Genomic DNA, 23523 nt, shown 5'->3' on the forward strand with positions numbered 1-23523 from the left:
AATGATGGATACATGAGAGAAGATGAGATCAGGGGCTCTGGAGACTGGGAATGGGCTGGGCTGGGTGGAGCTCAGATGAACTGACCAGCTTCATGTATAAAAGCCTCAGTCTCACATCCTGCCGTGACTCAGCTTTGTTCAAAACTACAGACACACGGACCAGAAGAAGAGGAAGATACACAAGTTAATCATTCCAAAAAAGTACAAGGATTAGAGGCAGAACCATGAGTCACTCTTCATATCGCACCACTTATCACCGCACTTTTGGGCCGCCCGTCTATAGCCCTGTGTCCAGTCGTGTGGGAGGCCGCTACATCTCCTCTTCCATGCCCACCCGCACTGTGGACTTCAGGAGTCGCTCCAGCGGTCCAGCCCCACGTCTCTCTTATGATAAGGTGGACTTCTCGCTGGCAGAGGCTGTCAACCAGGAGTTCCTGACCACGCGCAGCAATGAGAAAAGAGAACTGCAGGAACTCAACGATCGCTTCGCCAGCTTCATAGAGAAGGTGCGCTATTTGGAGCAGCAGAACTCGAGGCTGACTCAGGAGTTGGGTCAGTACAAGGAGAAGGAGCAGCAGCAAGGGCCGTCGGGCCGCGTCAACGAGCTGTGCCAGCAGGAGATGAGAGAGCTGCGCAGACAGCTGGAACTGATGGGCAACGATCGAGACCAGACGCAGGTGGAGAGAGACAACCTGGCCGAAGATGTGGCCCTGCTCAAGCAGAGGTGTGTGTGTGATGGCTGGTGGGGCGTGTATGCATTTACAGATAACGGGTCCTTATAGAAGAATAAAACAATTCCTTTTTATCCTTTTTGCATTGTTAATATTTCTAGTTTGACACTGGCCAGTGCATTAGTGGATGGTTCACCCGAAAATGAATCTTTTGCCATGATTTTCTCACCCTCGTGTCGTTCCAAACATTTATGCAGTTCTTTGGAATGCAAAAGAAGATACTTTGAAAAACGTTATTTGCACGTTTAATGTAGTCACAAAAAACATATATGTGTTTGGCTGAAGAAAGAGAGTCATGCAGGTTTGGAACGACATGAGGATGAGTGAATAAGAAAATAAAACTTAGAAAAAAGACTGAATAAGACTTAGAAAAAAACTGACCCAATGACAGAAAATAGGGTTAATACTGGTAAAGTTAAATGTGACAAAGTAATTTGAAAAGGATGTACAGACATTTCTATGTGGGAGGATATTTTGAGCAGATGATTGATATATACAACTTCAGTCATAATGATACCTGTTGTATCACATAATTCTGAAGCTTTTGCTTAATTATCATCATAATTATTTATAATATCCATTTATTTATTAATAGGTATAATAGGTATCTTTTTTACACCTATAATAGGTATATAGGTGTAAAAAAATAAAATAAAAAATAAATAATAATAATAATAAAAGATGCACAATGTATTTTATAAATATAAAGGAATTTTACAGGCATTTTACCTGTATTTTGAATTATGTTGCGTTATTAACGGGAATTTCAGTAAAAGTAGCCCACTGGATGTCCTGGCAGAAAATTACCTGTACGTTTCTATTTTTTTTATTTGCTCAGGATGTCTCTGAATATGTTATTTTGATACAGAGGAGTTGATATAATAGAAAAGAGTTTTGACTTCTGAAATTTGCAGATATCATTAGGCTACAGAGGTAATTGTGGTTGGAAAAATTAAGATCAGACCTTTTAAAATAACCTTATGCCTGTATAATGATGTTCATGATACATGGGCGTGGCAGCGAATGACAGTAACACAGACACAAAGACACTGCAGCAGGGATCCACCCATCATCATCTATACTGCGGTTTAGACTGGCTTCATATCACGAAGGACCTCATTTCATGCGTGAAAACACAAAAACTCATACAGATGTGATACATACATACTCATTACTGCCTAAAACTCTTTTTTCTTTAACCTCAACACTTTTTGAACTTTTTCTTTGTCTTGACGCTCGTTTCACACCGTGCACGAACTGAGAGCGTGCGCGAATCTCCGCCTAGATAATCACATCAGCAGGTTGCTATTATAGACAGGCTGAGTTTCAGTACAGCATGAACGCGTTTCATGCGCTTCCCCGGGGAGGAAAGGTAAGCGCCTCTTCAAAATATGAGGAGGAGAAATTAAAAAAACAAATATGACAAAATATGAGATCAAACTGTGTGCACACTGAAGACGTCTTTACGCGGGTTATTCAATCCACTTTTAGGTGTTTTCTAATCCTGAAAAAAAAAAGTACACAACTGTTTTCTTTAACGGATTGAAAATAATCACAAATGTTTATTGAGTTCAGCATCAACGTCAGTTCATATTAGAATGATTTCTGAAGGATAATAAAAAAACATCGCTGACTTTAAACTGAAGACTATTTTTTTATAGAGTAATGATGCTGAAGTGAACTTTGCAAATCACAGGAATAAATTACTTTGTGAAATATATTCAAATAGAAAACAGTTATTTTAAATTGTAATAATATTTCACAATATTACTGTTTTTTACTGTATTTTTAATTAAATAAATGTAGCCTTGGTGAGCAGACGAAACGTCTTTTAAAAACATTAAAAATCTTAGTGGTTCCAAACTTTTGGACTATATATATATATATATATATATATATATATATATATATATATATATATATATATATATTGCGCTCCAAAAGTTTGGAAACACCCCTGGCAAAGTGTGGTTTTGGACAATATCAGAATAAATCCTTATCATTTTTTGGTGCAAATACATTACAGTAACTTGACATTATCACTGAAGACCAGCAATAATAATTTTCATTTTGGTTACATAATAATGGCAATATAATACAAGTCAAAGTCAGACATGCCCCTTTGCCAGCTGTGATGCTGGTTACTGGTTTAAACTTGACCCAGGTTTGTAAAAGATTTTTGGGTCAGCACACCTGAGTTATAAGGTGAATCACCTTCAACAATTGATTGCCAATTAAGTTTAGAATACAATGAACCAATCAGAACCCAGTTTAGGTGAGATAGCTGCTAATGCTGGATATTTTTATGAATCGAAAACTTTAAGTTTGATTTGATTTAATTCAAATAAGCACCATAAGCACCACCACACTCACTAATGCACACAGTGAGCATCTACATGTAATTGAGTGCATTCTGAAAGACTGCTTATGTCAATTTATTATAAGCAACACAAGACTTTAACAGCCAATGACATTTACAGCTGGGGACACTAGACTGATTTTCTACTGTTTATCACGGTACTGTTTATCATTGTATCACAGTATTTTTTAAGATTCTGGAAGTTTCAGTGTATCCCACCATTTCCCCACTGAACATTTACTGTCAGGATTATAGAGAATATTAAAACACTGCAAGGACAAATACAAATTTACTTTAAAAATGGTGGTAATCAAATCAATTTATAAAAGTAACAAGTTAATCTTAAAATGTAACCAAATAAAAATTCTAATTCCTTTCATTTTTTTGGCAAGATTACTTTTGAATTAAAGGGGACCTATAACGCCCCTTTTAGTATGTAGTATGTGGAGAATCTCACGCAGCCAAAATGAGGATTGTCAGTAACGGTGTTCAGCCTTACATTGTTCAAACCGGAGTCGGACACTGATGGAGAGACTCAGGAAGAAGTTACAACTTTTAGAATACTAATCTAACCAATGCCATCTTTCGTGACGCTTTGCAGACTGCTGCGTGTTCTTGTGTTTTGGAGGAGGCGTGGCTTTGGAGACGCTCTGAGGGAGGGTGGGATCTTTTCCCCTTTTATGCTTTCAAAGCTAACTTTCTATTGCTACCAGTGTTGGGGGCAACAAATTACAAGTAACTTGAGTTATGTAATCAGATTACTTTTGCAAGTAACTAGTAAAGTAACTCATTAAATTTTTAATTTACAACAAAATATCTAAGTTACTTTTTCAAATAAGTAATGCAAGTTACTTTTTCACATTTATTTATTGTAGTACTAGACTAAATGTGAACATGCATTTACTCATCCTACTTGCACGAAAACATTCAGTATTCCTCAAAATGAATAAACTTAAATTAAATTAAATTACAGAAATACACTTTGGCCATAGACAGGGCTTAGCCTAAGCCAGGATTTGGCCTTAGTTCAGTTAGGATATTTAAGTAGCTTATATAAACGTTCACTAGAAAAAAACATTACTGGTGTGCATTTTGAGACAAAACAATGTCACTGACATATTTTAAGATCTGTCAGTGACATTGTTTTGTCTCAAGATGTTGTTTTCAGTTACAACAGCTCAAACATGCATTTTTGTCTAGGACTAGCTTAAACCTTATCTGTGAAACTGGGGGTTTATGTATTTAATCTCACTTTATTAACCAATGTCTTTGCTACTGACCTTCAATGATCTAATTCAAACAGCAAAAATTACTTTAAATTAGATTTAGAAATAAGAGTGTTGAACTTCCTTCTCCTGTATCCTATTATTCTTCAGTCCAGGGGTGCATTTCCCACACAACGATGTAACTCGCTGCTGAACTACCATAGTATGATGCATCGTTGAACAAATCAACTAGCTAGTCACAACTGTTTCCCGAAACCGTACTGTCGCAAACTTGTCGTTCAACCATGTTGGTGAATGATGTCACGCAGGTAGTGGAGTAATAACTTCTTTAAATGAATCCGTTTGAAATCGAATTAATGCTAGAATTTCTGCTATAAATTATGGACATGGCATTAGAGGACTAATTCTAATTTTTCTCAGTTATTTTGCTTTATTTCCAGATTAAATCAAATGCTTGTTCTTGCGTACTAGAGCACGTACGCACATGCGCACTCTTAAAAAACGATGCTTTAAATCTCTTGACAAACTAAAATATAAATGACATTTGTATATATTCGAAATAAAAGATATACATTGTACTTAATGTCAGCTTGCTTATTTTACTGAAGATAACGATTTATCTATCTTTATAGTCCTTTTATCTTTATAAGTCCACATGTCATAAAAACAAGAAACTATGCTTCTAACCACAGCTCAAGAGCTTTCGTTCCAACCACAAAAGTTTGCAATGCAGTTTGCGAATGTTTGTTTGAACTTTGGTTTCGGGAAACACCAAGTCGTTGAACTATGTAAGTAACGACGGAACTTGCAATGTTAGTTGGCTAACGATGCTTTTGGGAAACGCACCCCTGAATGGCAGCACAGCTGAAAGGTTTGTTTGAGCTGCGCCCTCTACTGTACAGGCGTAAATATGCATTTTCTTCAGCCTGAAGTCGTGACAAAGCAACAGGATCCCATTCATTTCAATGAAGCGCTGGCGACTTCAGGCGACAAGAGCGACATTGACCATTGGCGACAGAATGAAGGGGGTGTCAAGCGACAGGAGACATGCAGCAAAAGTTCAGAAATGTCAACTTTATGCAAATGTGCGAATTTTGCGAGTGACAACCAATAGGAGTGAAGGCTCTCTGGAGCTCACATCACTGTCTCGAGTGCAGGCAAGAAAACAGGACATAGTTCCGGAGCGACTTAACTGCTTTATATGATTTGACTGATATAATAAAGTGATGTGTGGAAAATAAACTGTCGGCAGTCTTCAAACTCAAACAATCAAACTCACAGTCTTGTGAGTTTGATTCATACATTGATAGTTTGTGTTGTTAATTATATGCTGTGAGCAGTTTAGCACTGCTGCAGTTCATATTACAGTTTCCCTTGCATTGTGTTGATTATTAGGGACAAGAAAATTGATTATTTGTCAAATTTGAATGACGTTTTAGTATTTTTTGACAGTATGAGTGAGTTTAATTTGTTGATACAACGATCATTAATCTAGTTAATGATTTAATGTACTGAGCTCTGCAGTCACAACACTCTACAACAGCAGAATGTTACTTTCAAATTATTTTAAACCTAATTCCTAGTCAATGATTTCTTAGTTTTATATATCATTTGTGATGGCATTTTCTATAGATATGATCAGACGGGCAGTCTACCAATGATATTAGAGTAACAAGCGATTTCACAATACAGAGACTAGCGACATGCAGCGAAAAAGTCGCTGGCAATGTGTTTTACTTTTGGTGTGAAAGGGCATTAACATTTGCCAAAAAATAGAACTAGGCAAGCCCAGCCCAGGTGAGAAAAAAAGTAAAGCAAAACTACAGGTGCTGGTCATATAATTAGAATATCATCAAAAAGTTCATTTTTTTATTGTAAATTATTTTTAAAAATGAAACGTTCATATATTCTAGATTCCCTACATGTAAAGTAAAATTTAAATTTTGATGATTAGAGCGTATAGCTCATGAAAGTCTAAAATCCAGTATCTCAAAATATTAGAATATTTCCTAAGATCAATCAAAAAATGGATTTTCAAAACAGAAAAGTTCAAGTTCTTTAAAGTATGTTCATTTGTGCACTCAATACTTGGGCGGCAGCACATATTACAGCAAATGACTTGCTCCTAGCACAAATTACAGCATCAGTGAAGTATGGCATGGAAGTGATCAGCCTGTGGCACTGCTGAGGCACTATTGAGCCTTCAGATCATCTGTATATTGTTGGATTGACTGTTTCTCATCTTTCTCTTGAAAATATCCCATAGATTCAGGGGTCAGGCATGTTGGCTGGCCAATAAAACACAGTAATATCATGGTCAGCAAACCACTTGGAAGTGGTTTTTGCACTGTGGGCAGGTGCTAAAGTCCTGCTAGAAAAGGAAATCAGCATCTCCATAAAGCTTGTCAGCAGATGGAAGCATAAAGTGCTCCAAAATCTCCTGGAAGATGGCTGCATTGACTTTGCACTTGATAAAACACAATGGACCAACACCAGCAGATGTCACGGCCCCCCAAATCATTACCAACTTCAGAAACTTCCCACTAGACTTCAAGCAGCTTGGATTCTGTGCTTCTCCAGTCTTCCTTCAGACTCTGGGACCATGATTTCAACATGAAATGCAAAATTTACTTTTATCTGAAAAGAGGACTTTCGACCACTGTTCACTGTCCAGTTCTTTTTCTCCTTAGCCCAGGTAAGATGCTTCTGACGTTGTTTCTGTTTCAGAAGTGGCTTGGTAGTCCTTTTCCTGAAGATGTCAGAGTGTGGTGACTCTTGATGCGCTGACTCCAGCTTCATTTGACTCATTGTGAAGCTCTCCCAAGTGTTTGAATTGGCTTTACTTGACAGTATTCTCAAGCTTGCGGTCATCCCTGTTGCTTGTGCACCTTTGCCTACCCAATTTCTTCCTTCCAGTCAACTTTGCATTTAATATGCTTTGATACATCACTCTGTAAACAGCCACCCCATTCAGTAATGACCTTCTGTGACTTACTCTCTTTGTGGAGGGTGTCAATGATTGTCTCCTGGACCATTGCCAAGTCAGAAGTCTTCCCCATTAGTGTGGTTTCAAAGAACAAGAGATACCCGGAATTTATACTGTAGGGATGGTCATTTAATGAAACTTAAATGTAAATATTCTAATATTTTGAGATACTGGATTTTGGACTTTCATTAGCTGTACGCTCTAATCAACAATTTTTTTTTAAACATTTTTTTTGAAATGTTTTACTTTACATGTAGGGAATCTAGAATAAATGAAAGTTTCATTTTTTAAAATAATTTACAATAAAAAAATGAACTTTTTCACGATATTCTAATTATATGACAAGCACCTGTAATGTAACGCATTACATAAAAAGTAACTAATAAAATTTGTTACTTTTTTTTAGGAAGTAACACAATATTGTAATGTAATTTTAAAAGTAACTTTCCCCAACACTGATTGCTAGGCTCTATGAAACTATGCACATTTCTTATAAAATCCATAAATAGGGCACAGTGTGTTAATTTAATGGAAATTTAATGGAACTATTCAATTTTTTACAGGTGTAAACTTTGCACTTCATTGCATTGTTGCATGTTTTAGAGTTAATGGAAAGTCTGTAAAATTACTGGATAATGTCTGGGTAATGAGCTGCTAGTACTTTTTCAGTTTTTTTTATTATTATTATTTGTTTTTTTTTTAAACATATTTATATTTTACCGTGTAGGTTTATCCAATATCAACTCAGTGAACCATAATCTATAGGTGCTGTGCGATTCATTAAAAAAATGTATTGTCGCAGAATACAAATGAAAAGATGGAAGATGATTTCAATTGCTGTTAGAGCATGGTGACGTTAAAGTTTTTCTGCTTTAGTCTAGATTTACTTTTTATTGTTCAATCAATATATTATGATATTGTAGGACTCCCTCTATGTATTTGGCTTATGCAATGATTCGCTTATTAAATTTGCCATAAGAACATTTCACCCAACCGGTACTAATGTCATCTCAGATGCTTTTAAGCTAATCAGCTAATGGGTTCTCTGACTCTCTGCCAGGTAAGATTTGATATTCATATTATGACCTTCACTTCAGACATACAGTCTTTAAAGTTTTTAGTCTCTTGAGGACCAAGTCACAAATTTTAATGTATAACTAAAGACTTCAGAGAATATCACAAAACACACATGCTTCTCCCACTCTCACTTAACCCAGTATCAAATAAAAAATAGATTACAAGATTAAGTTTTTAAAAAGTGCACAAAAGCGTGTGATTGTAACAGCACACTAATGAATAATTTATTTTTCTGTTACTCCCAACAGGATTTTTTTTTTTTTTGAAGTGGACTTATATTTTCTTTTAATTGTTTGCAGGTTGAATGAAGAGATGCAGAAAAGACAGGAAGCTGAAAATAATCTGACTCTCTTTCGTAAGGTAAAGTGATAATGGGAAGTATATCTCACAGTATACACTTCCACCAAATGCTATCTCTCAGCTTCATTATTTTTATACAGTGGGTATAAAAAGTCTTACACACCTGTCATAATGTAACGGAAGCTTGTTTCCACCACTGAATAAAAAATGAAAAAAAAAAAATCATTGTGACTTTTCATCCAATTTTGTAATCCACTTTTGCTACACAGCAAAATTTCCAGAGTTAAATCAACTCTGCTCAGAATAGTGTTAAATAGTGTTAAAATAACACTAAAGCAGAGTTAAAGTTAATGTGATAATTAAGCAATTAAGTGATGATTGTGCATTAGTGATGAACACCTGCTGTTAACAAGCAGAATCACTGAAGAAAAGAGAAACACAAGAACTACAACTGACTTCAGTCACAGCCTTATTAATTGCTTAATTATCTCATTAACTTTAACTCTGCTTCAGTGTTACTTTAACACTATTTAGAGAGGGACCATATGTACTCTGAGAAGAGTTGATTTTACTGTGTAGTTTGACGATGGAAAGTTGCATGGTCCAAAAGGGTACCTTGTACCTTGTAGGGGTGTAACAATACATCAATATAGATCGATACATCTATCTAATGACTAATGATTAGATAGATGTGTAAAAAATCGATACCTGTTGGGCTATTTATATATTTAGTCTTGAGTACATCTTGACTGTCTGACTGTGTGTGTATATGAAGGATGTGGATAATGCCACCCTTGCCCGTCTGGAGCTGGAGAGGAAGATTGAGTCTCTGATGGATGAGATTGAGTTCCTCAAGAAAATGCATGATGAGGTGAGAGACAAATAGATAATGAATGATGAACTAGAGAATGTGAAAATCAATCACTGGCCTACTTTTATGATGATATCTTTTTGTGTGCTTGCTTTGAAACTTATATTTGTCAAATTATTTCTGTTACCATTGACTATTGAAAATAACACTGATTATTCAGTTCATAAGAAAAAGTAAAAATTCTATCACAGTGACAAAAATGTATTCATAGTTTTTACATTATGTCACACTAGAGGACAAAAAAAGGCTTTCTTCCACTGCCTGCCAGTCATTATTTCCCTGGTTTGATTCAAGTACTAATGTAGTTAGACAGTGATATAAAAAGACCAACTTCAATATACACACTTTATTGATGATGCATAATGTATACAGGTGAACAAATGAACCTTGGATATAAACACACAACCATTATCAAGAAAACGTTTAACCGTTTATATTCTGGGCTCATCTGAATGCCTGTAAATATAATATTCATCATTAATAAGGTGTATGGTGAATTAGATTTTTTTAGTATCACTGTTTTAGTACATTAAGACACTTTTTGTCTTTTTTTTTCTTCTTCCTTTGAGATGGAAAACTGACAGGCCTGTGCTGCAGTTCTATGGATGTTTTGCCCTTCAGGTCTCAGAGCCAGTCATGTGACTGGAAACTATGAAAAGGGCAAGACATTGCATCAAGAAAAATGTTAAAATACACACTGTGTAAAAAACACTATTGCACTTTCAGTCATGCAAGTACAGTTCCAATCCAATTTAATGGTGACATACCAAAATCTCAAAAACGTTTGTTTAAGTAACAAATACGTAATATGTGTCAGTAAATTAAACGAATGATTAAACGGTCAACTTCACCTTGTTTCTCTTAGTTATTCTTAGTTACTCTTAATTATTCTCACGCCCAAACTCTGTTTTTATTCAACAAATCTCTAGTTATATCGCGTTTGCACTGTTAGTTATAATGAAAGCATCCGTTAGTGTGCAGAAATTGAGTTAAAATGACAAGATCACTGCATTCATGCACTCAACAACATGTCTGTGATTCGCTACAATATTCATCACTGCAACCTTTCATGCCACGATCTCAATATACAGGTGCTGGTCATATAATTAGAATATCATCAAAAAGTTGATTTATTTCACTAATTCCATTCAAAAAGTGAAACTTGTATATTATATTCATTCATTACACACAGACTGATATACTTTCAAATGTTTATTTCTTTTAATTTTGATGATTATAACTGACAACTGAAGGAAAATCCCAAATTCAGTATCTCAGAAAATTAGAATATTGTGAAAAGGTTCAATATTGAAGACACCTGGTGCCACACTCTAATCAGCTAATTAACTCAAAACACCTGCAAAGGCCTTTAAATGGTCTCTCAGTCTAGTTCTGTAGGCTTACACAATCATGGGGAAGACTGCTGACTTGACAGTTGTCCAAAAGACGACCATTGACACCTTGCACAAGGAGGGCAAGACACAAAAGGCCATTGCAAAAGAGGCTGGCTGTTCACAGAGCTCTGTGTCCAAGCACATTAATAGAGAGGCGAAGGGAAGGAAAAAGATGTAGGTAGAAAAAAGTGTATAGGGATAACCGCACCCTGGAGAGGATTGTGAAACAAAACCCATTCAAAAATGTGGGGGAGATTCACAAAGAGTGGACTGCAGCTGGAGTCAGTGCTTCAAGAACCACTACGCACAGACGTATGCAAGACATGGGTTTCAGCTGTCGCATTCCTTGTGTCAAGCCACTCTTGAACAACAGACACCGTCAGAAGCGGCTAAAGACAAAAAGGACTGGACTGCTGCTGAGTGGTCCAAAGTTATGTTCTCTGATGAAAGTAAATTTTACATTTCCTTTGGAAATCAGGGTCCTAGAGTCTGGAGGAAGAGAGGAGAGGCACACAATCCACATTGCTTGAGGTCCAGTGTAAAGTTTCCACAGTCAGTGATGCTTTGGGGTGCCATGTCATCTGCTGGTGTTGGTCCACTGTGTTTTCTGAGGTCCAAGGCCAACGCAGCCATATAAACCAGGAAGTTTTAGAGCACTTCATGCTTCCTGCTGCTGACCAACTTTACGGAGATGCGGATTCATTTTCCAACAGGACTTGGCACCTGCACACAGTGCCAAAGCTACCAGTACCTGGTTTAAGGACCATGGTATCCCTGTTCTTAATTGGCCAGCAAACTCGCCTGACCTTAACCCCATAGAAAATCTATGGGGTATTGTGAAGAGGAAGATGCGATATGCCAGACCCAACAATGCAGAAGAGCTGAAGGCCACTATCAGAGCAACCTGGGCTCTCATAACACCTGAGCAGTGCCACAGACTGATCGACTCCATGCCACGCCGCATTGCTGCAGTAATTCAGGCAAAAGAAGCCCCAACTAAGTATTGAGTGCCGTACATGCTCATACTTTTCATGTTCATACTTTTCAGTTGGCCAAGATTTGTAAAAATCCTTTCTTTGTATTGGTCTTAAGTAATATTCTAATTTTCTGAGAATACTGAATTTGGGATTTTCCTTAGTTTTCAGTTATAATCATCAAAATTAAAAGAAATAAACATTTGAAATATATCAGTCTGTGTGTAATTAATGAATATAATATACAAGTTTCACTTTTTGAATGGAATTAGTGAAATAAATCAACTTTTTGATGATATTCTAATTATATGACCAGCACCTGTAATGTCATAGATTTAAGTGTAATGCTATAATCAACACTTCTCACAATTAGTTAACCTTGAGAGCTGCAGCAAATGATTTTGATAAATCGATTAATCTAACGATTACAGGAATGATTATTCAACTAATCATTGGTTATTTTACTGATTAATCAGTAGGCTTTGATCCATTATTTATTCCACTTTTGCAATTAGTTGAAATATTGAGTTATACCTATTTTAATAATAAATAAAACAAAGAAATCACAAATTTATTTTTAATTAATTTCGAGCCAACTGAATAGACCAATCTCCTTCAATTTTCCTTTCCTCCTCAGTCATCAATAGTCCAACTATTACAATGAGTGGCACTGTGTTTTTATTAAGTCTGGGAATTGTAATAATATCTTTTTAATAAGAGTAAAAATATTATATAAAATTATATTATGCACATTTTTTGAAAAAGTTTCCTCTCTAAAGTTCTTTTAAACTGTCGAGTTTATGGTTATGGAATGGGTTTCCATGGGTAAATGCAACGTTTTGTGACATTGTTTGCAAGCTGTTTTATTGACATCTTTCTGCGGTTGAAACTCTTATTAAGTGATTACATTAGAGATGGATTAATGTAATTTAATTTTAATGGATTTATGTTAAACTTTCCCACATTTTACTGCTGAAACGCAGTGTCTTCTATTGGATTGGATCCAATGACTGCATTACAGTATTGTGCTACAGCGCCCCACTGGTCAAATAGTGTTATTACGAGCCCTTCAAATAGGTCATTTGAGATCAAAAGACTATTAAACAACAAAAATATTTGTTGACAATTTTTTTTATTGTCGACGTTGGTGATAATGTCGACTAATCGTTTCAGCCCTATTAGCCAATCACAGCAGTGGGCGTTTACACTGAAGTCTCACAGCAGACGCCCCTTAATACAGCATTCAAATAAAAGGGCTAAAATCAGGGTAGGAAAAATGCCTTTTATTTCTAAATTACTGGTATGACAATTTTTGATGTAAAAAGCATGCTAACATTATAAGTGCACCACAGGAAACATTATAAAATAATAAAAGAACTCAGTTCATTACCCCTTAAAATGAAATGAGTTAGTTTCACTCAAATAACAATGACAGTTCATTGTATTTAGAAAAAAGTTGCGTGAACTCAAAATTTGATTGTAGTAAACTGAACTTAATATGATTGCGTTGCAGAAGATTTCTAATTCCCAGCAAGCTTTACATCAGACTGTAAAAGGAAAATAAATGTTGAAATGAAGTGTTGTTAATGTTGTGTTGTTTACAGGGTTCTGTTATGTTAGTGTAGGGTTATCATTGTGGTGAAGAGTAGAGCCTGTGGTTAGGTTGAAGATTGTTAATGAGAGGCACCTGTGCATCACACTAGCCTTGCTCCACTTCCACGGCTCTCGGCTCCAACAACAACCGTCTAACCAATCAGCATTACGGGGCGTATGACGGTCGAGGAGAGAGAACGAGCAAGAGGGAGAATTGAAAATAAGGCAGAACGAGAAATGGGACACAATTTCAAAAGAGTTCAAAATAATATCACTGGAATTAAAACACAAACATTTAAATAATTGCATGTGTTTTTTTTTTAAATATGTAGGAAATTCAGGATGTACAGGTGAGTGTTCAGAATCAGCAGATGAAGATGGAGGTGATGGAGACATCCAGCCGCCCTGATCTGACCGCAGCACTTCGAGACATCAGAGCTCAGTATGAGAACATCGCCTCCAAAAACATGCAGGAATCTGAGGAGTGGTACAAGTCCAAGGTGAGTGACACCACGGCATGTCAGGAAGTTCAATACTGCAATATATACTGATCATCTTTGTGTTTTCTCTGTTAGTTTGCAGACCTGACCGATTCAGCCAAGCGCAATGCTGAAGCCATGAGACAGGCTAAACAAGAGACCAATGACATGAGGAGGCAAATTCAAGCCCAGAGCTGTGACATTGATTCTCTCAAGAGCACTGTACATACACATTCCTGTAGTCATTATAGTTCAAGGCCGTAACCATGTCAAATGTTGCATGTAAACGTACTCACTGTTAAAACTAAAGCGTCATGTTGGGATGCGTTCTCGTTTTCTGTGAAGAGTAAGGCCTGCCTTCTTTGATCTGATTGGCCATCTCAATCTGTTAGACCGCTGAGGCAGAGCAGCCTAAAAATGTTACTTTTGGCAATTTTAAATTTTGGGGGGATTTGTCCCCCACAGTGAGTATGGTGGTTATGGCCCGGTTATAGTTAGCTTTGTATAAAAACAATACAAGTCTATGGTATTCAGTTATTTAGACAGCTATTTATTTGTGTGTGTTTGTGATGGTAGAATGAGGCTCTACTGAGGCAAATGAGAGAAATGGAAGAGCAGTTTTCTGCAGAGGCCGGAAATTATCAAGATGCTGCGGCGCGTCTAGAAGAGGAGATACGGCACCTGAAAGAGGAGATGTCACGCCATCTGCGGGAATATCAGGATCTGCTCAATGTCAAGATGGCCCTGGACATCGAGATCGCCACCTACAGGAAACTTCTGGAGGGAGAGGAAAACCGGTAGGAGAGATTCCGTCGAGCCATTCAACAGGTTTCTGCATGTTTTAATCCTGGTAACTGATGACCTTTGAACTTCACCTTTCAGAATTGTGGTTCCTATCATGAAAATGCCTTCAATGAGTGGACATGGTGGTGGTGAGTCTATCGTAACTTATAAAAGAATCTCCAGGAGTGCTTATTATTATTTAACCCTAAAAAGTAAAAAAAAAAAAAGAGGAGGTGGATTGGACGTACAAACCAGCCAGGTTTGTAACTATAGCTATATCAATATTAGGGTTTTTATTTGAAATATTAACTTTGCACATACATTTTTGATGTTTATAAATGGTTTCAATTACATTTACACTTCATTTCAATTTTTAGGTAAAAAAAAAAAAAAAAAAAAAAAATTATACTCAAAAGTTTATAGTCGAGCTGCCTTGCCTTATTGTGTTTTGGTAATCGAGCAGCAAAAATGAGCCCACAGCACCACCTAGCGTTCAACCAGCAATACATGTGTTTTGTGAGGCATTTATAATAAATAATGGAATATTTTCTTCCTTTTTATATTTCTATGTCATAATAGTACAAGATTATCCTATTTTAATGTATGTGGCATCCAATAAATAAGAGATGTAATCCACAATGTAACAAAAAGTAGTCAGATTAAGGGGATGTTTACACAACACCGTTTTCTAAAAATGGAAACCCTTTTATGCCTTTTGGCCATTCATTTACATGACAACGGCATTTTGGTGGCCTGAAAACACAAACTTTTGAAAAAGGATTTCAAAGTGCAAGTTTTTAAAAACTATACTATTGTTGTCTCTGTGTAAAATGCAAAAATTTGAATCTGTGAAAACGGTGATGGGATGCACATGCTTATTATGTGTTTAGTCTATCCGCCTTATTTTTCAATGCGGAAGGAAGGTGTTTTCCATGAATGTGCGAGACTTCTGATTTATTAGTCGCTATTGGGAAATGAGAAGAATATCAAAATGCCTTAAACTGTAAAAACAAGGTGAATAGGCATGTGTGTTAGGCATGCGTCGCATGCTCTCTGTAAAGCCCTGGGTTTACTTTGTTTTTGTTTACGCATATGATGGTGTACGCGCACAGTCGAACGCACAGCCTTGGAAAGTATGCTTCATTTGACTTGTACATGTACAAAGGCGATTGACGTATGTGCAGTTTTGAGCAATCTCTCGGCACGAGTTACAACCCATGTAAACACCTTTGTATTCTTTCATGCTAGAGTTGTACAAACGAGGGTACTTTCTAACCTCTTTGCACAGTCATCTATATAGGCCTCCACTGTTGCTGTAGCTTGCATGTGTTCCGGTCTGTTCTGTTTAGGTGTTTTTTTCTGTACAAAGAAAAAACGTTTCCGTTTTTAGAACATCGTTGTCGTGTAAACGTACCCCAAGTTACCATAAAATGTGATTACTGAATTTTTGTCATGTAATTTGTAATTAGTAATGAACTGCAGTTTATAAGTTATTTTCAAAGTTTCAAAAAGCACAAAAAGGCAGCATAAAAGTAATCCATGAATTCAGAAGCTATCTATGGTTGAAAATCTACTCCTTTTCAGTATAAATCATGATGTGATTTATTACGATCACAATGTCAAGTTTGATTACACTTCATAGCACCATCTCTGCATGCATCAAGTGTAATATATGAACTATAATCAATCTTAAAATCATCATCATGCCAAATAATGGCAATTACCTTTTGTTTTCACTTAAAAGCAGTTCAGAAGACAATTGTTTCCAGATCTGCACTCAAATCTTGTAACCATTTTCAAAACATCATTCATAATTAAGTGTCCATCTGTAACATTTTTAAATTCTCTGTACTACTAAATCATAAGTTCTTTTTCTCCACCTTTGCATCATATTTGTTGTATGATGTCTTTAAACAGATTATGGTCAATTTTCTGATACTGGACCTAAGAAAGTCGTAATCAAGACTGTGGAGATTCGTGATGGGGAGGTGAGACACTCCAACACCAGATCCAGTGATTCTGCCCTTACAAAAAAGAAGTTTATTCAAGTGTGCTATTAGTATTCTTCTTTTTAAAATAAGAAAGTATACTTTCAGTCTACTTTTTTTATACTTTTCAGAAATGTACATTATGTACTTCTCAGATATATACTTAAAAATTGCACTTGACTTATACTGACAGAAAAGTCTATTTATAGTAAAGTATAATTGGCCTATACTTGTACTCAATCTTTTGATTGAGATATACTTGACAGTATAATTAAGTATTCTAAGAATACCTGGCTTGTAGTTGTGTTTAATGTTTTGATTAAGTAGCCTATACTTTTTTCACACAGTTTTACATTATAATTTGACTTATAAACTTACGTTGTTTGAAAATATTTATGAAGAAAAAAGATACGTTCCTAATTCTGAGTGAATTTTTGTGTAGGCTAGTACACTTGTAGGGTGCATAGGAATTTACCTCAAATCTACTCTTTCCCCACCATTGACTGAATTTTCAGGCTATCTGTGTTTTCACCATTATACAGTAGGGGGCGCTTCTGAAAGAGTACAGAATCTTTGGATCAAAATGCAGGAGAAGAAGCAGCTGAAACAATGATCGAAGACTGCTCACGCAAATGTAAAATAACTAGGGCTGGGAGGCGATTCAAAGTTTTAATCTAATTAATTACATGATTTGGCAATTAATTAATCGCAAATTTATCGTACAAATTTGGCTCTGAAATTATCCCCAAAAGATCATTTGAAGTCATTTTTAAGTAAAGAATCAAATAGACATTACAAAAAGTAGATTAAGAAAGAAATATCTTACTTGATTCAACAGAATTTATTACACAAACGTTTGGACCATGAGGTTGAGTAAATGATGACTGAATTAAATTTTGGGCTGAACTATATGTTGATTTTTTTTTTTTTTTTTCAATTTGAAAATATGAAATTGAAAGTAAATAGTAAACTGTTGTTTTATGAATAATTTTCTTAGAGAAGTTAATTTACTGAAGGCTACCACGAAAGCTAGGTTACTAAGTTAATTAATTTAATTCACAATAGCCTATGTGCACATTTATTATTAGTTATGTGGGGGGTGTGATGTGTCACATAGGCACAATGGCACTGTATGACAGATGTATCACTTTTATTTTATTTTTCATTTTTATTCAAAATATTCACAAACTTGGAGGAGATCCTCACCTGTTCGTAATGACTACACTGAGATCAGGCATGTATCAGTTGGCCAGGCAGCTTTTAGGACATGTACTGTACGACAGCTCCAAGATTGTGATGTTCGGCATTCTCTGGGTCTCCATACCTTACGGCTCTAAACATCTGCCATCATTTCCTTTCTATATTACTGAGCGGGGAGCCAACCTTCTGGGATTTGATCTATTTACAAGCTTTGGATTCACACTTTGAGATGAAAAGGGCTCTGATGTCCACCATATCACCTCCACCTGGCATCGCCACCTGGCGATGACCTGGCATAATCTGGTCATAGCCCAAAAAAAATCGGGAGGAATACAAGTCCATGTTGACCGGCGCTTTGTAAATAAAGCGGTTATCCCTGATAAGTACCCCTTACCCACAGCTGAGGAGCTGACCACTTACTTCTATGGTTCGACGGTCTTCACAAAACAGCGCCAAGGTTATCTGCAGGTGCCGCTTCACCCTACTAGCTGGGGTATTTCGATATACTCGTATGCCATTTGGCCTGAACTCTGCCCCCAGTTGCTTTCAAAAGATAATGACCACCATTTTGTCTGGAATTCCCGGAGTTGCAGTATTCCTGGATGATATAGTAGTCCATGCACCAGATGTCCAGACCCATAACGTCCGTCTCAGCAGGGTGGCCAGTGCTGTCATGGCACACAACCTTACGTTGAATGGAGAGAAATGCACTTTTGCAGCCTCAGCCATAGACTTTGTGGGGTACCGCCTCACGTGTAGGGGAATCATGCCTCTTCAGTCAAATAGAGGCGATACACAGAATCCCAGATCCCACCTCCCAGGTGGCCTCGTTTCTGGCCATGATGGCCTATTACCTTTGTTTTCTGCCTCAGTACTCTCAAACCATGGCACCCCTTTGCCAGTTACTAAAGAAAGAAGAGCCATGGAACTGGACTAGTGCGTGCTCCGAAGCCATTCGAACACTGAAGTCCCAGATTACCACACCTCCTGTCCTGGCTCAATTTGATCCCGACATTCAGCCTATTGTCACCTGCAATGCCTCCAAACAGGCACTGGGAGCAGTGCTGTTGCAGATGCAGGATGGAGTGGAAAGACCTGTAGCATTTGCCTCCAGAGCTTTGAGCCCCACAAAACAGCGCTACTCTGTAGGTGAACGCGAGGCCCTTGCTTGTGTCTGGGCAACTGAAAGATGGCATCTCTTCCACTATGGTCAGCATTTGACCCTCCGCACGGACCATCAGGCTCTGACCTCGCTCTTGTCAGCCTCCGGCTCAGGTCATAAACCCCTGCATCTGTACAGATGGGGTGAGCGTCTAAGGCAGTATGACTACCAACTCAACTTCACGCCAGGGAGGGACAATGTGGTTGCTGATCTCTTATCTCGATCAATTGATGCACCCACAGCAGCAGCCTCGCCAGGCAGAGATGACATGGAGCCAGACCTCGTTCAGATGCTCCACATACCTCTGCAAGAATCTGTCTCCCTGAAGCAGCTGCAGAGACCCCACACTGACACACTGACAACACACCACACATATATACACTTGGGGTGGCCAGCACAGGTGCCCGAGGAGCTAAAACCGTTTACTAAGGTACAAAATGAACTGTCATGTTGGGGCGTTGTTTGCGTCTCTAGAGGCCTTAGTGCCGGGCAGCCTGCATGTGCACATCTTATCAATGGTGCAGGAGGGGCACTTGGGTATTGTAAAGCTCAATTAAAGATGCCAGGACCTGGTCTGGTGGCCAGGCACTGATCACGACATTGAAGGACTAATCAGAGATTATGAACTGTGTCTACTCAGTGGAAAGACTGGACAACCGGTCTTTTGCAGCCTGTTCCATGGCCATCTCATCCATGGGAGCACCTTCAACTGGACATTTGTAGGGAAAAATATGGCCATGGCGTTCCCCACCATCAGTGCTTTCTGGTGGTCATGTATGATCTCCATTCTAAATGGCCCAAGGTAATACCAGCAGGGACACTGACAACACAGGCCATCACTGACAATGGGCCGCAGTTTACCTCTGCAGACTTCTCCACCTTCCTGTGCAGTAAAAGAATTAAGCAGTTAACTTAGTAGTTAACTGAATTACTCCAACATAACACAGTTGACCTATGTAGGTCTGGGGGCAGAGCAAGTGCGCTAATTGCGTTAAAAAAAATTTATGTTATTTTTTTCCTTAATTAATTTAATTATCGAGCTAAACTCCCTGCCTTAAAAATAACACAATCATCAAACATTAAACAGCTTGTAAATCAAAACTGCCTAACGTTACTGAATGAAATGTTGAACCCATGAAGAGGAAATGACTGTGAAGCTTTGGGGGTGTTGATGGACTCGATCCACTCCATCTGTGTTTTGATTATCATTCTGAATCCCATCCGGACATAGTCTTTGAAAAAAATAAAAAAATTTCAGCTTTTTGTTTAAAATGTTGGGTTTTTTAAAAAACAAAGCTTATCCACACTTAAGTGTAGATAAAAAAGGATTCATGAAACTAGAATAAAATGTTTTTTTTTTAAATGGAAAGAGTTAAAGTACAGTTAAAGGTATATTTCAAGCATAAAAAATAATACCTAAATAGGAACGTAGTGCAAAATTATATATAAAAAGTAAACTATAAGTGTAATGTTATGTTCACTTAAAGAAAACTTACAAGTATACTTGCACTAAACTATTAGTTTACTGAGAGTATACTTCAAAGTGTACTTTCATATACTAAAAAACTTTACTAGTAGTATTAAAATAGTAAACTACTTGTATACTTATAAGTTCACTTCTAGTACAGATGCAGTACAAATGAGAAACGTAGCTGTGAACTAGTTGTGTATACTTCAGTTGGGCCAATTTAGTCCCAACCAGTATTGATTGAAATAGTACACTTACAAGTTTACTACTAGTACTTTCATAGTAGTATACTTACTACATAAAGTATACTTAAAATATACTTGAACATTACTTAAGTATACTTCAAAAATGAACTTCAAGTATACTTCTTTTTCATAAGAACAATAAAAGAGACATAATAGCAATGTTAAATGTTATACCTCTACATTAAATGGCACTAAATGTTTTTGGTTTGTTGTTAAATGTATATTTGTGGCAAACATCTGACTGATTCTTTTGTTCATTGCTCAGGTGGTGAAAGAATCTACAAAGGAAAAGAACAGAGATGAGAAGAAAGATTGACATGGTCAAGGAGTGTCTGACAGAGATTAGAGCGTGCAGATAAATGCTTGAGTTATTAATTGTGTGTTGCAAAAGGGGCTCTAAGAGTAAAATTTAGGCACACGTTGTTTACAGTGATGCTAGCATTGTAGTGAATAATCAGCAAATGTTTGACTCAGTATTGTGTATATGATGGTGCTATTATTAACATATATGAGCATAACACGACTGCCTTATCTAAATAAATCATGTGCGTAGACCTAAATAGTCACACACACAAAAGCCTCGTTCAGACCGTCAGTCCAAATCCGATTTTTATTCAGCAAGTCTGAACACCCAAAAACCGTTTCGAGGTACATTCATATGTGGTTTGGAATCCTATTCAAACATGCCATAAGTCACTGCAGAAACAAGGCTGTTGCAAAGAGCCAGATGAGCAGAAATGTTTAGAGACCAGCGGAGACGACAGCATGAAATAAAGCCGCTCATACCTGCCTCCTATGTTTCTGCCGTTGCCTCATCATAACGCAATAGTCCAGCATCGTCGGCTACGCAACAACATTGCCGTAGAAACCAAAGCAGATATTCCGGAAAACAAAAAAAGCGCCATGGACACACAAATTGGATCTGAACTGATACACAGTGTGGACATTAACATTTTTATATCAGATTCCAGTCCGATACACAAATAATCGGATTTGGACTGACAGTCTGAACGAGGATTTAGAAACTCCAAAAACAATATGTCATGAGTTCACGTCAATATAATCTTCAAATAAAAGTAAATGTAAACCGATTTGATTTGTTGTCTCTAATGGAGCATTTGAAAGTGAGATTTGACACGTGATAAGAAATATAAAACAAAATGCAGTGCTGTGGGTCCTCAGAAACACTGGATTAAGGCTGCCTTCACATGCTATCAGAATTACCGTGATTATGAGTTTCCTAAGAAACTGGACGTAAACGCCCTCTCACATCAGATGTAGTACAGTTGCATGAAAAAATATGTGAACCACTTTCAGAATCTGTGAAAATGTGAGTTTTTGTTTAGTACTGAATAAAGATGTTTACATATAGTCCACACGACAAAAAATAGCTGAATTTATTAAAATAAACTTTTGGTGAAAACTTTTTGAATTTGAAATTCAAGGTAAATTGTACATAATTTGTCTTCTGGGAACATGTAAATATCTTCTGTTGCTTCCGAAGGGCAGTACTAAATGGAAAAAAAAGAAGATATTTCAACAAAATAAGGAAAATTTGGACGACATCATCCTGTTCAAAAGTTTTCACCCCCCGGCTCTTAATGCATCGTGTTTCCTTCTGGAGCATCAGTGAATGTTTGAACCTTTTTTAATAGTTGAGTTTGAGTCCCTCAATTGTCCTCAGTGTGAAAATTTGGATCTCAAAATCATACAGTCACTGCTGGAAAGGGATCAAATATTTTTCATAAAATCCGACACATAGGCAGCAACATTGAAACTTTCAAGGCCTAGAAAGGTAGAAAGACATTGTTAAAATAGTCTTGTGACTACAGTGGTTCAACCTTAATGTTTTGATTATATGTTGTGCGCAACAACTTTATTCAACAATCTCTTCTCTTCCCTGTCAGTCTATGCCACTGACGCAGTGAATGCAGTGCAGTGCTTCCGTGTTTACATCAGAATGCCGACTCATTATTGGCCGGCTCCTATGTCAGCTTCACACGTATGCATCATGGTGCTCAAGCGAACAGCCTTGGCTAATACCGAGCTGGCATTCAGACATGAACACAGAAGCGCTGCACTGTTTTTGCACACAAAAAATATTCTTGTCACTTCACAACATTAAAGGTCCCGTTCTTCGTGATCCCATGTTTCAAACTTTAGTTAGTGTGTAATGTTGTTGTTAGAGTATAAATAAAATCTGTACAATTTTAAAGCTCAAAGTTCAATGCCAAGCGAGATATTTTATTTAACAGAAGTCGCCTACATCGAACGGCCAGTTTGGACTACATCCCTCTACTTCCTTCTTTAATGACGTCACTAAAACAGTTTTTTGACTAACCTCCGCCCACAGGAATACACAAGAGTTGCGTTTGTAGAGTGCGTTTGTCGCCATGTCGTCGAAACGCTGTTATTTTCATCCCGCAGTCCAATCACCGGGTCTGATTCCGGCTCAAATTGATAGGGTAAAATTAAAGACATGTTTACAATAACACTGAGCACGTGCATCTCCACGTTATGGTAAGAGGCGTGACCTTTCCGGGCAAGGAGCGCTCAGAGCTGTCGAATCACAACACAGAAACCGCTGGCACAATCAGAACTCGTTACGTATTTCTGAAGGAGGGACTTCATAGAACAAGGAAGTCATCAGCCCGTTTTTATGACAGTGGAAACAGCGGTATACAGAT

At 37.3% G+C, this 23523-nt stretch overlaps 1 protein-coding gene across 1 annotated transcript; it reads left to right on the forward strand.

Annotated features, from left to right (window-relative positions):
- The first annotated feature begins 11 nt into the window (after positions 1-11).
- On the forward strand, positions 12-21927 carry prph (peripherin). Its single transcript, XM_048173252.1, has 9 exons — positions 12-724; positions 8679-8739; positions 9455-9550; positions 13844-14011; positions 14087-14212; positions 14567-14787; positions 14873-14922; positions 16691-16761; positions 21102-21927. The coding sequence occupies exons 1-9, from the start codon at positions 225-227 to the stop codon at positions 21150-21152; spliced, it is 1344 nt and encodes a 447-aa protein (XP_048029209.1). The 5' UTR covers positions 12-224; the 3' UTR covers positions 21153-21927.
- Positions 21928-23523: the final 1596 nt, after the last annotated feature.

The sequence above is a fragment of the Megalobrama amblycephala genome, linkage group LG21, assembly GCF_018812025.1.
Source record: "Megalobrama amblycephala isolate DHTTF-2021 linkage group LG21, ASM1881202v1, whole genome shotgun sequence".
Lineage (NCBI taxonomy): Eukaryota > Metazoa > Chordata > Actinopteri > Cypriniformes > Xenocyprididae > Megalobrama > Megalobrama amblycephala.